This window comes from Portunus trituberculatus, chromosome 38 (assembly GCF_017591435.1).
Source record: "Portunus trituberculatus isolate SZX2019 chromosome 38, ASM1759143v1, whole genome shotgun sequence".
Lineage (NCBI taxonomy): Eukaryota > Metazoa > Arthropoda > Malacostraca > Decapoda > Portunidae > Portunus > Portunus trituberculatus.
Window position 1 is genome coordinate 11,106,730 of NC_059292.1, and position 13,883 is coordinate 11,120,612.

The following is a 13,883-nucleotide window of genomic DNA, read 5'->3' on the forward strand; positions in this document are numbered from 1 at the left end:
GTCAGCTACAATCTTAACATTTTTCATGTAATCTTTGTATGTTCAAGCAACCTTGTATCCCCATCTTGGTAATAAGGGTAACTTTGCTACTACTACATCTTCACTTGTAATTCCAAAATATGCTTTTTACAGGAAGTGTCAAAGCTGTGATAAAAAAAATTGTTTGCTAGTTTGCTCTCACTTAAATGGAAAAAAAAGAAAACTTGAAACAGCATAAAGAAGTATCTTAGCAAATATTCATTGTGAAATGTGTAAGCATTTTTTGTCATTCATATATGTATTTTACATGCCACTCTCTTTGTTCAACAACAGACTTTTGGTGCATCCAAGTGTTCCAAGGATTCAGTTCCGTTGGCCACGCTTGAGAGGACTTGGTATGCAGGAACTACAAAAAGAAATAAGAAAAATAAATAGAACTATAATAATAATAATAATAATTTACATTATTCATGTATATTACAAGAAAAAAGATACTTTTTTTTATGTAGCATAGACCTTATCCTATAAACCATTAGTGATGAAGCATACTTTAAAGGGTATTAAAAGTGTTATTTTTCATGTTTCTTACTTCGTTTGAGAGGAACATGAAAATTACAATTTGTTTCATAAACAATGGATGACTTGTGCTTCTCCTGAAGTACATTATAGAAAATGAGAACTTATGGGAACTCTACACTGGAAGGCAGTAAAGTGATAGCTTCCCTGAGAGATGAAAGATGGAAGGTGGCTGTGGTTGCAAGAATCTTTTCTACAAAATAAAGTAAGCTTTTTGTATTTTCCCATATGTTTTGTTCTCAAAAGTTTAAAGGTGTCAAATTTTGTGTGTAAAAAGAATCTTAAAATATTTCCATATATCTTGTTATATACTATGAGTAAATGTTGGATGTACGTACTTCTAAGTATGTGTCAGCACTGTCCCTAAGAAGTGGAGTGAAACTAGACATACCTATTAGTTTCTATTTTTTCAACATCAATGATGTGGATTCTCCCTATGACTATACAAAATTATTAACCTCTGATGAATTGGTTGGTAAGCTAGTCAGAGACAGAGAGGTATGCTGCCCAGCATAATTGTCCTGCCTTTCAGGCCAAAGTGGACAGGGACATCATCATAGCCAGCCACATCATTAATGGCTATGTCTCACCAGCTCAGGGGAGGATGTACTGGGAAAAGAGAGAAGACACGAGAAATCCTCTGGTAATGAAGGCCATGTCCAGAAACACCTTTGATGATATCATGCACTATATTCACTTTGCTAACAATAAGAAGCCAAAGACTGCTTTTGGAAGGTGAGGCTGTTGTTCAATGCTCTGAAAAGGGCTGCAAGTAATACATTGAGAAGTCTGACTACATCTTTGTAGACGAGTCAGTTGTCAAGCACTTTGGGCACCATCCCTCAAGCAATTCCTCAAGGGAAAGCCAACTCGTTTGGGCTTCAAAGTGTGGGTGTTGGGCATCTCTGATGGGAAAATGATCCATTGTGAACCATATGGTTGTGCCAAAACTGTTTACTTAAGGCCTCAGTCAAGGACTCAACGTTATTTGTAACCTATTAGGGGATGCCAATTTAGTGCCTGGCACCAAAATAGCTTGTGATAACCTCTTCACTAGCTTGGACCTTCTCAATAGTATGTCAAACAAGGAGAATGGTGTGGTTAGGGCGATGTGACAGAACAGGCTCTTCAAACTGTCCCTTCCATCTATTCAGCAGGCCAAGAAAATAAAAAGATGCCTGAAGGAGGAGCTGTATGTGAGTGTGGATCAGGCCATGGTGATGTGGAAGGACTCAACTTTCTGGATGTCAACTCCATGGGAAAATTTGCTGGGTATTTTTTCGTAAAACACACACACACACACACAGCGCTGGCTTCACAAGCCAGAGGACCGGGGTTCGATTCCCCGGTCAGGTGGAGATATTTGGGCGGTGTCTCCTTTCACTTGTAGCTCCTGTTCACCTGGCAGTGAGTAGGTACGGGATGTAAATCGAGGAGTTGTAACCTTGTTGTCCCAGTGTGTGGTGTGTGCCTGGTCTCAGGCCTATCCGAAGATTGGAAATAATGAGCTCTGAGCTCGTTCCATAGGGTAACGTCTGCCTGTCTCGTCACACACTGCAACAGCTCAAACAGTGAATCACACACACACACACACAAAACAAGTATTTACTAAAGAAACAATGTTTGTAAAGCCTCAGAATGTAAAGGTAATGTGTACATGGATGACATTAAGATACCTAAAAAGGAGTTATATAAAATGTTGGAGGAACTTAAAGATGATAAAGCGATGGGACCAGATGAAGTTTCAGGCAAATTATTGAAGGAATGTAGAGAAGAATTGATAGATCCATTATATGATATTGTAAGGTGCTCATTAGAAACCGGGGAAGTACCGGTAGAGTGGAAAAGAGCTGAAGTGGTGCCCATTTATAAGGGAGGCAGTAAGGAAGAGCCTCTTAACTATAGACCTGTGTCTTTAACAAGTGTGGTCGGTAAGATTTGTGAGAGGGTGATAAAGAAATATTGGATACGGTTCCTGGAGGATCATAAGTTATTATCGGATCATCAATTTGGCTTTAGGAAAGGGAGGTCATGTGTAACAAATCTACTGAGCTTTTATTCAAGAGTGGTTGACAAAATACAAGAGAGAGAGGGATGGATGGACTGTGTATATTTGGATTTAAAAAAGCTTTTGACAAGGTACCTCACATGAGACTGCTATGGAAATTAGAGATTTATGGAGGACTGAAGGAAAAGTGTTAAAGTGGATGGAAAACTACTTGAGATGGAGGGAGATGAGAACGGTAATAAGGGATGCAAAGTCGGACTGGTTGGTGGTGGAGAGTGGAGTCCCACAAGGTTCAGTGCTGGCACCAATACGTTTCCTTATCTATATTAATGATATGCCAGAAGGAGTAAACAGTTATATTAATTTGTTTGCGGATGATGTGAAGTTGTGTAAGTATGTGAAGAGTGAAGAAGATTGTGAAATTTTACAGGCAGATCTGGATAGGATTTGGGAGTGGAGCAAGAGGTGGGAGATGGAATTTAATCTGAGCAAAAGTCATGTAATGGAGATGGGAAAGAGTGGAAGACGGCCAAGGATTTGGGAGTGATAATACAAGACCATGGACAGTTTGAGGCTCATATTGACAAGATGTTTGGAGAAACATATAATTTGATTAGAAATATTGGATTAGCCTTTCATTATAGGGATAAAGATATGATGAAGAAATTAATTATTACGGTAATTAGACCAAGATTGGAATATGCTGGGATGGTTTGGTCCCCTTATAAAAAGAAACATATAAGGAAGTTGGAGAGATTGCAGAGAATGGCAACAAAAATGGTTCTGGAATTGGCAGAAATGACCTATGAGGAGAGATTAAAAGAAATGAATTTGCTTACCTTGGAACAAAGAAGAGAAAGAGGAGATTTAATACAGGTTTATAAACTGTTGAACGGTTTGGATGAAGTGGATAATGAACAAATGATGTTGAGAGAGGAAAATTTAAATAGAACTACGAGATCGCATAGTAAAAAGATAGCCAAGGGAATATGCTTGAAGGATGTGAAGAAATATAGTTTCCCACAGAGATGTGTGGAGGTGTGGAATAGTTTGAGTGAGGAGGTGGTGTCAGTGAGGAGTGTGCATAGTTTTAAAGAAAAGTTATATGTGTGTAGATATGGAGACGGGGCCACACGAGTATGATACCCAGGCCCTGTAAAATTACAACTAGGTGACACACACACACACACACACACAAACTGTTTAAAAAACTGAGAGAAAGGATAAAAAAAAAAGTGGAAGAAAACGGAGCTAGGCTAAGAGCGGAAAATGAAGAACTGAATAAGGAAGTAACTAACTACAAGAAGCAGATGGAAGGAGGACTCGGTAAAGCCGAGAAAAAAAAGAGAAGCTGAAAGATCTAGTAAACAAAGAAGAGGGAAGAGTACAGAATGTGATTAAAAAAGAAGTACAAGCATGGAGAGTCCAAGATAAGAAAGATAAGGATGACTTTCAGGAGGTGATTCAAGAACAACTAAAAGAACGAGATAAAATATGACAAACATAATGATAGGAGTTCTCAAGACAAAAGAAAATCTAGTTAGAGAAATTGCGGAAAAAAAGTGTAATTGTATTTGGATTAAATGAAAAAAATTAAATATAAACCAAGAAGAGAAAAAGAAGAAATGAAATCAGTCAAAGACCTACTAAAAAATCTAAACGACGAAGATAGGCAGAATTTAGGAGAGGAAGTAGAAGAAATAAACAGAATGGGACCATATCAAGAAGGAAAAAAGAGACCAATTAAAATACTACTAAAATCACAAGCAGCAACAGAAGAAATATTATATAGAACAACAAAACTTAGAGAAACAGAAGGCTGCAAGGATATCTATATAAAGAAAAATAGAAATGAGGAAGAAAGGAAGAGATACAATGAACTGGCAGCAGCAGTAAGGGAAAAAATAATGAAAGGTCAGAAGAGGGAAAAAAGGATTTTTTTGGAGAATTCTAGGAGACAGGATAAGGAAATGGTATATAAAAGAGAAGGAAGAGAAAAAAGTGGAACAAGTTTAACTAAAATGATAAAGGCAAGAGACTAAAAATGATGTATACGAACATAGACAGGGTTTTATCAAGTAAATTAGAATTAAGAGATTACATAAAGAAAGAAAATCCAGATATTGTATGCCTGGCTGAAACAAAACTAAATGAGGCAATCAAAATAGACTTGGATAATAGGTATAATGTATGGAGAAGAGACAGAGTGGGTAAAGGAGGAGGAGGAGTCATGATAATGTTAAGGAAGGAGATAGTGATAAACCAAGTGGAATGTGGGGAAGGAAAAGCAGAAGTACTGTATGTTAAGATGCATATTAATAAAAAAGAGTTAACAATCATTGTAACATATGTGCCACCAAAACAAATTCATGGACCAATCAAGAATATAAAGACATGATAGATGACACAATAAGGAGTCTAATGAGAATCATTAAAGAAAGGAGAAAAGTGATATTAGTAGGAGATTTCAACTGTAAAGAAGTGGACTGGGAAAATTATGAAAGTGGTATGGGGGAAGAAGCCTGGGGAGAAAGATTCCTGAACCTAATGATAGACAATATGATGGACCAAGAGAGTAAAGGAATGCACAAGATTCAGAGGAAACGATGAGCCGGCAAGATTGGACCTAGTTTTTACAAGGGGTATACAAATGAATGATGATATAAGATATAAGTGCCCATTGGGAAAGAGTGACCATGTAATATTAGAAATAGATATAGAAGAGGGAAAGGAAGATAGAGATGAATCATACAAAGGAGACCGATTAAATTATAGAAAGGCTGATATTGAGAATCTCAAGAACTATTTTAAAACGTAACTGGGAGGAGATGGAAAACTCAGAGATGCAAGAGAAATATAACTTATTTTTGGAAATATACAAAACAGGAGTCAGGAATATGTCCCAAAATATAGACCTAAAGAAGAAGGAAAGAAAGATTGGTTTAATGCAAGGTGTGCTAGGGCAAAGGAGAAAAGAGATGGAGCATGGAAAAGGTGGAGGAGAAATAGAAATCCAGTAAATAAGGAAAACTTCAAGGCAGCAAGAAATGAATATGTTAAGGTGAGGAAGGAAGAGGAAAAGAACTATGAAAAGGACATTGTCGAAAAATGTAAGGAGCAACCAAAATTGTTCTACAGATTCATAAATGGAAAAATTAGGCAAAAGAAACAATAGAAAGGTTAAAAGGAGAGAATGGGATGGTGGAAGACCCAAAAGTATGGCAGAACTATTAAATAATAAATTCCAGGAGGTCTTTACTAAGGAATCCAAATTTGAAAGACCACAGGGTAATAGAGACAATCTATATGAAAGAGATTAAAGTAACCAAGCTTGAAATAAAAGAGTTAATGAAGGAACTGGATGAAGAAAAGGCAATGGGACCAGATGAAGTCTCAGGCAGAATACTGAAAGAATGTAGGGAAGAACTAGCAAGTCCTATATACAACATCATAAAATGCTCAATAGAAAATGGAACAGTACCAGTAGAATGGAAAAGAGCTGAGGTGGTTCCCATATATAAGAGTGGAAGGAAAGAAGAACCTTTAAATTACAGACCGGTATCACTAACTAGTGTAATATGCAAGATGTGTGAAAGAATAATAAAGAAACAATGGATCGAGTTCTTGAAGACAACAAATTAATATCAAATAGCCAATTTGGTTTTAGAAAAGGACGGTCTTGTGTAACTAATTTATTGAGTTTCTATTCTAGAATAGTTGATAGAGTACAAGAGAGAGAGGATGGGTTGACTGTATTTATTTGGATTTAAAAAAGGCATTTGATAAAGTGCCACATGCAAGATTACTGTGGAAGTTAGAGGAGAAGGGTGGCTTAAAAGGAAGCACATTGAGATGGATAGAAAATTATTTGAGGGGGAGAGAAATAAGGACGGTAGTTAAAGATATGAAGTCCAAGTGGAGAGCAGTAGAAAGCGGAGTGCCACAGGGGTCAGTATTGGCACCAATACTTTTCCTCATTTATATTAACGACATGCCAGAAGGAGTGAACAGCTACATAAATCTGTTTGCAGATGATGCAAAACTGTGCAGAGTTATAAAGCAAAAGAGGATTGTGAAATACTGCAAGAAGACCTAAATAAGATCTGGGAATGGAGTAAAAGTGGAAATGGAATTCAATGTGAACAAAAGCCATGTCATGGAAATGGGAAAGAGTGAAAGACGACCAGTGGGAATCTATAAGATGGGAGATGGAGTAGAACTGGAGAAAGTAAAAAGGAAAAGGACTTGGGAGTGACGATGGAAGAAAACAATCAACCAGTAAGCCATATTGATAGAATTTTAGAGAAACATATAATTTGCTAAGGAATATTGGAATAGCATTTCACTACATGGACAAAGAAATGATGAAGAAATTGATAAGTACTATAATAAGACCCAGATTGGAATATGCAGGAGTAGTGTGGACCCCTCACAAAAAGAAACACATAAGGAAATTGGAGAGACTACAAAAATGGCTACAAGAATGGTTCCAGAATTTGAAGGGATGATATATGAGGAGAGACTAAAGGCTATGGATCTACCAACCTTGGAACAGAGAAGGAGAGAGGAGACCTGATACAAGTTTATAAATTGATCAACGGAATGGACCAAGTGGATAATGAGAAACTGATCCTGAGAGAAGAATATGACATCGAAGCACAAGATCGCATAGTAAAAAGCTGAGAAAAGGAAGATGTCTGAGAGATATTAAAAAGTATAGTTTCCTGCAAAGATGTGTTGAGACATGGAACAGTTTAAATGAAGAAGTAGTGTCTGCAACGAGTGTACATAGTTTTAAAGTAAGATTGGATGAGTGTAGATATGGAGACGGGGCCACATGAGCATAAAGCCCAGGCCCCATAAAACTACAACTAGGTAAATACACACACACACACACACAAACCAAGCAGCCAAGCCATACAGGAAGGATTATGGAAGGATTAAGAGACATTGTGGTACAAAACAAAAAAAATATTAAAGAACTACTAGAAAAGGTGGATGTAATAAAAGCAATGGGGCCAGATGGAGTGTAAGGTTGGACACTAATGTACACTTAACCCTCTGTTATCGCGCGAAGTTGGTGCCTAAAAAACCATGTGATGGCATAAAACGTGATAACAGAAGTGAAGAATAAATAGGAAATAAATAAGTTGGTGCCCAACCCAAAAATTTTCCTTAAAAATCAGCTCTGAACAACATAATACCATGTGTGAGACTGAGAGGTGGTGGTGGTGGTGGTGGTGAGGAGTGACTGGAACCAATCAGCTCCCTTATTCTAATCACGTTATGTGAATACACAGCGATAATTGGCTGCTAGCTCCTCTTCCTCATGATCATAATCTTTCTCCCCCTCTGCCTCTTCCTCCTCCTCCTCGCCCCTCTAAACATTCATCAGTGTGTGGTTGGGATTTGGGTAGTACTACAACTTCTACTACTACTACTACTATTACTACTATGGGTGCTCAATAACGACTTTCCAGATGTGCTAGAACTGAATTTTACAGATTTTCATGAGTGCGCGATAATCTCTAGACACAATAACAGAAGGGCGCAATAACGGAGGGTTAGGCGTATATACTTATACAGTGGTACTTCGACATACAAATTTAATTTGTTCCATGACAATCGTTGTATATATATATAAAAAAAAATTGTATATCAAATTAATGGAAATAGAATTAATTTGTTTTTGTGATATGAATTTACCTCCCCAAAAATTTACATGCTTTAAATACCAACCAAATATATATTTAATATAAGATAAATACAATGTTTATTGTATGCATGATATAAATTAACTATATTTCCCAAAATAACAACTTAACCTGCAAAACTCAGGACATGTCGATAGACATTTATCATGCAAGACGCGGGGCACATCGATAGACATTTAGGCTTTTTACAGCTATATCTTTCTTTGCTTGTGAGCTGGCAACACTCATCAGGAGTAAACATATGCTCTACGTCACTGTGTCACCAACAATGGATGGTGGGAGCGACAGTGATTTCACTGTGTCTGATTCCGCCACCTCTCCCGCGTGCCTTACTTCTATACCTCCGGTCACTCGCCATGTTAGAGAGAGAGAGAGAGAGGGCCCGTTTTTTATCAGAATAGAGAGAGAGAGAGAGAGAGAGAGAGAGAGAGAGAGAGAGAGAGAGAGAGAGAGAGAGAGAGAGAGAGAGAGAGAGAGAGAGAGAGAGGATACAAAGGGCCCGTTTTTTATCAGAACAGGATATATATATATATATATATATATATATATATATATATATATATATATATATATATATATATATATATATATATATATATATATTAGTGTAGATTACCAATAAAATTAATTAGCTATATAATACCTCCAATCTCCAACTGCAAGACAAGAAAAGCCCAGTAATACTGGGAAAGGGAGGAAACCACTCACAAGGTATAGACTGATATATGGAAGGCCATTAGAATCTTAAAGGGCCTTGGGGTACACTTAGACCTATAAATGGCATTATCTTCAAAGTATTTTTTTGCTATTTGGAAAATTATCTTTCTGCTAAGCTTTATCTGATTTGAGTGATTCTTGCTTTGTTACAAAGAACATAACATTTTCTATAGATTCTATTTGGCAGAAGATCTATAATTAGTTTAAAATATTTCTGACAAATTTTTCCCTTAAATTCACAGAACTTTCATAAAACTTGTGTATAAAAATTCATACTGAAGTTTAAAGATGGATTTTTCAAAATGTACCAAATAAGAGATGTTCTACAATAGTTAGCCCTTCAAACCAGACAGAGGAGCCTCATTGAAAAAATTGTCTCATGGGAGCAGCCATTTAAAATGCACCAAAATTTTTTTTCAAACTTCTCTAAGTTCAAAGTTAGGACAATATAGGAATTGTATTAATAAAAAGGAATCTATCCATATATATATATATATATATATATATATATATATATATATATATATATATATATATATATATATAGTGGAGACTCAATACTCGAACATCTAAATAGTCAAACTTTTCAAGAGTCAAACGCAAAAGTTCGACTTAATACAGTAAAAGTCCTTAAATCCGGAACCTTATAATCCGGAAAATTTGAAAGGCTGAGTTAAATATGTAATAAGTAAGAAATAATAGTAATAAATATATAATAATAATAGCCGAAACCGAACATGTCATCACCGACATTGAGTTCAACACAAACTCGTATGAGAATAATATTTGGAGGTATTATAAGTGATGTTTTATGTTTCTGTAGGTGATGTGCGTGCATGCATGCGTGTATGCGTGTGTGTTGCAGAGTCCTGTTATCTGCGTGGGTGGTCCAGCTGGTGTACGCTAGACGCCGGTGACGTGATTGGCTGGCATATGATGTTGGAGGCCTTCCTTTCTTTTTGTTTCCCTTTATCAGACATCAGTAAATGTTTTACGTTATGAAATGTGTTTTGTATTATACTTAAAATTATTTTATAAAGTGTGACATAAGTATTGTGGACTGTATACATATTATGTGGGGTACAGTACAGTACAATCACTCAAACTTCTCAGTATATGTGGATGGTGGAATAGCCTACGTAAAATAGTGAAATCACCTACACAAATACAAGTTGACAAGTAGGAAAAGAGCAATCATCACATATGGGCCACCATAATGGCTGGAAAGGCCCATGCCACTCCCCCCATAGTCTGGCAAAAAAAAAAAAAAAAAAAAAAAAAAAAAAAAAAAAAAAAAAAAGCCTACGTAAATCTTTTGTGGTGTGGTGAGGAAGTACACAGAGGACTGGTGGTAGTAGCAATCCCTGTAAGATGTTATGACAGTACTACAAAGAGATATAGCAAGTTGGGGTTAGTTTAGTGGGGTTTACATAGTACCCTTAACCTTACTATCCAGAAAATCCTAGAATCCGGAATGCCTGAACCCGACTTCCGGATTTCAGGACTTTTACTGTACTCAAAAATACCTATTATAATAGTTTATCCTTCGCTGTCATAAGAATAACATTGTCCTTTGTTTTACCTCTGCAGTTTTTTTTTTCTTTTTTTGCATTTAGAAGCTTACAATGACACCAAAGAGGTTTGTTAGTGGTGAGAACAAGCCTACGAGAAAGAATGTAGTAACAACCATCGAAAGGAAAAAGATTAGTGACAAATACGAGAAAGGAGGAAGAATAACCGATCTTGCAGCTGAGTATTGTATGGCTAAATCTACAGTAGCCACAATACTGAAGAAGACAGCTCATTAAAAGAGCTGATGTGGCAATTGGTGTGAAAAGGCAATTTAAGTGACCTGCGGCAGTGGAAGAAATGGAAAAATTGCTGATTGGATAAACCAAAGGCAGATGGCTGGTGATTCTTTGTCAGAGGGCATAATTTGTGCGAAGGCTTGGCTGCTAGATCGTGATCTTATTTCTGATACTACATCTGACTCCAATGATGATTTTAAAGCAAATAAAGGGTGGTTTGTGAATTTCAAGAAAAGAACTGGAATTCATTCTGTTGTGAGGTATGGCGAGCCTCCAAGTCAGGAGTAAACATATGCTATATATCACTGTGTCACCAACTCCCACAATGGATGGTGGGAGCGACAGTGATTTCACGGAATGAGAGAGGCAATCAGACAGTTCTGGGAAGAAGTGGGTGGGGTAGGTGAGGTGTTTGGTGTGAGAGAAGGATGTGTGACACTGGAGAGAAGGAATGCAGATGAACTGGATGAAAGGATCAGCAGGGAGGAGGTGGAGAAGTGTGTGAAAAGGCAGAAGAATAGGAAGGCAGCAGGGACGGACGAAATACCATATGAGCTGTATAAAAATGGAGGTGATGTGATTGACAGGATGATTGAGCTTTTTAAGCAGGTGTGGGAGGAGGAGAGGGTGCCAAGAATGTGGAATGAGTGCAGGGTGACTCTGCTGCATAAGGGTGGACACAAGAGTAAGAGTGAGTTGAAAAATTACAGGCCGATCGCGTTAGTCAATACAGTAGGCAAAGTGTTCAGTGCGGTGTTGAATGCCAGATTGTGTAAGTGGATTGAAAGAGCTGGAGTATTAGGTGAGGAGCAGAATGGTTTCCGTACGGACAGGAGAGCTGAGGATAACATGTTTGTGGTGAATGAAATGATTGAGAAAAAAAAGAGGGATGGAGGTAAATTGTATTTGGGTTTCCTGGATATAGAGAAAGCTTATGATAGGGTGAATAGAGAAATGCTAGGTAGAGTCCTAGAAAAGATTGGGTTGAGTGCCAAGATAGTCAACATAGTGCATAGCATGTATGTTGATACCAGAGCTAAGTACAGTTTAGGAGATATAGAAACAGACTGGGTGAGGAGTGAGAGAGGAGTAAGGCAAGGATGTATTTTGTCACCAACCCTTTTCAGCCTGTACACAGAGGAGTTAGCAGCAAGAATGAGAAGGATGAATGCAGGAATGAGTGTGGGGAATGATAAGATAGGTGTGCTTCTTTATGCAGATGATGTAGTGGTTATGAGTGAGTCAGCAGAGGAGCTGCAAAGTCTGCTGGATGTGGTTGATGGGTATGGAAGAGATTTTGGAGTTAGGTTTAGTAGTGAGAAGAGTAAGGTGATGATTGTGAATAGGTCGGAGGATGAATGTAATGCAGCATGGAGGTTGGGAGAGAATGAGTTGAAGCAGGCACAAGAATACAAGTACTTAGGGATGTGGATGAGTCCGAATGGGTGTGAAAAGTCAAAGAATGAAAAAATAAGCTTGGTGAACCAGTGGGTGGGCCGTTTAGGAAGCGCGGTAAGGATGAGAGCAAGTAAGTATGACGTGCTGAGAGAAGTGTGGAAGAGTGTGGCTGTCCCCAGTATAATGTATGGTATGGATGTGATTGCATGGAATGAGAGTAAAATTGACAAGTTAGAAGTGGGGCAGTGTAGAGTAGCTAGGCTGGCACTGAATGCACCGAGGTACACGGCAGTAAAAGCCTTAAGAGGGGATATGGGATGGAGCTCTTTTAGGGAAAGACTTATAAAAGCGACACTTAGGTACAAGATTAGGCTTGAGAGAATGGATGATGAAAGAATAGCAAGGAAGGTGTATCTGTGGAGTGAAAGTGGAAGCAAATGGAGGAAAAGGTGTATGAGAATGACAGAGAGGGATGGTCTACAGGTTGGGTGGGCAGTGAGAATGGCTGGGGTGAATCAGAATCAGCTGGAATGGATCGTGACAAAAGGAGGCAGAGTGGGAACAGAATGGGATGCGAAGAAGTGGAAGAGTGAGATAGACAGAGATGTGAAGAGTATGGGACTGAATGAATGGAGGAATGGGATGGAACGAAAGACTACTCTGGAATGGTACAAGGTGAAAGAGGCCCCGATGTATGAGAGGTGGTACGATGGAAGCCTAGGTGGTGATTTTCTCTTCAAAGCTAGGGCACAGTGTATGGATGTGAATGCAAGGAGTTACAGGTGGTCTGAGTCCCGCAGTAAAGTGTGCCAGATGTGTGACTCGGGAGAGGACGAGATGGTGGAGCATGTGATGCTGGAGTGTGTGAAGTATGCCAGAGACAGGTATGAGATGATGCAAGTGGTGTTGACTGAGTTAGGGCATAATAGGAACGAAAGAGTGGAAAAGACGGGGAGGGAGTGGATGGTGGTGCTGCTGGGACTGAGTAGAGAAACGAATGAAAGGATGATTGAGGCGGTGCAGGAGTTTCTGGAGAGAATGTGGCTTGCCAGATGTACAGACGGTTAGAGCAAAGGACCCTGTTTCCTTTTTCTTCTTTTTGTTTTCCTTTTTTTTCTGTGTGCCTTTTTTATTTTTTTTTTGTCGTCTACAGGAGCTGCCGATCCAAAGGCCCGGCTCAGGAGTGATCCCGAGTTGCCTGTAGTATCAAGATCAAGATCAAGATCTGCCACCTCTCCTGCACGCCTTACTTCTACACCTTGGGTCTCTTACATGTTGCGGGGAGACAACTTTTGAATAAGAGTGGTATCAGAAGGGCTTTGGAATTAACAGTTTCTACAATAATAGAGAGCGAAGATAGTGATGCTCTGGGCTCTGATACGGATATAGGAGGTTCAACCACCAAAGGAGAGGACATTCCACCATTAATACCAGCAATTCCTATTGTATGTATTTTAAATATGTTTTGCAAAAAATATAAAAATTAGATCACTTTATGAACATTTTGATTGTGTGTGTGAGAGAGAGAGAGAGAGAGAGAGAGAGAGAGAGAGAGAGAGAGAGAGAGAGAGAGAGAGAGAGAGAGAGAGAGAGAGAGAGAGAGAGAGAGAGAGAGGATACAAGGGGCACTTTTTCTATCGCTCTAGCCAAGGCCGCTGGACCCAATCGGATGCAAGGCCACGT

General features: G+C 38.5%; 1 protein-coding gene across 2 annotated transcripts in view; it reads right to left on the reverse strand.

The window, feature by feature from the left end:
• Window positions 1-205: 205 nt before the first annotated feature.
• LOC123514717 (DNA topoisomerase 2-binding protein 1-A-like) overlaps window positions 206-13,883 on the reverse strand; it is a 61,112-nt gene continuing 47,434 nt past the window's right edge. For both annotated transcript variants that reach the window (XM_045272788.1, XM_045272787.1), the window contains exon 7: window positions 206-385. In XM_045272788.1, coding sequence (XP_045128723.1) covers window positions 343-385 — 43 coding nt within the window. In that variant the 3' untranslated portion in view covers window positions 206-342. The remainder of the gene's footprint in view (window positions 386-13,883) is intronic.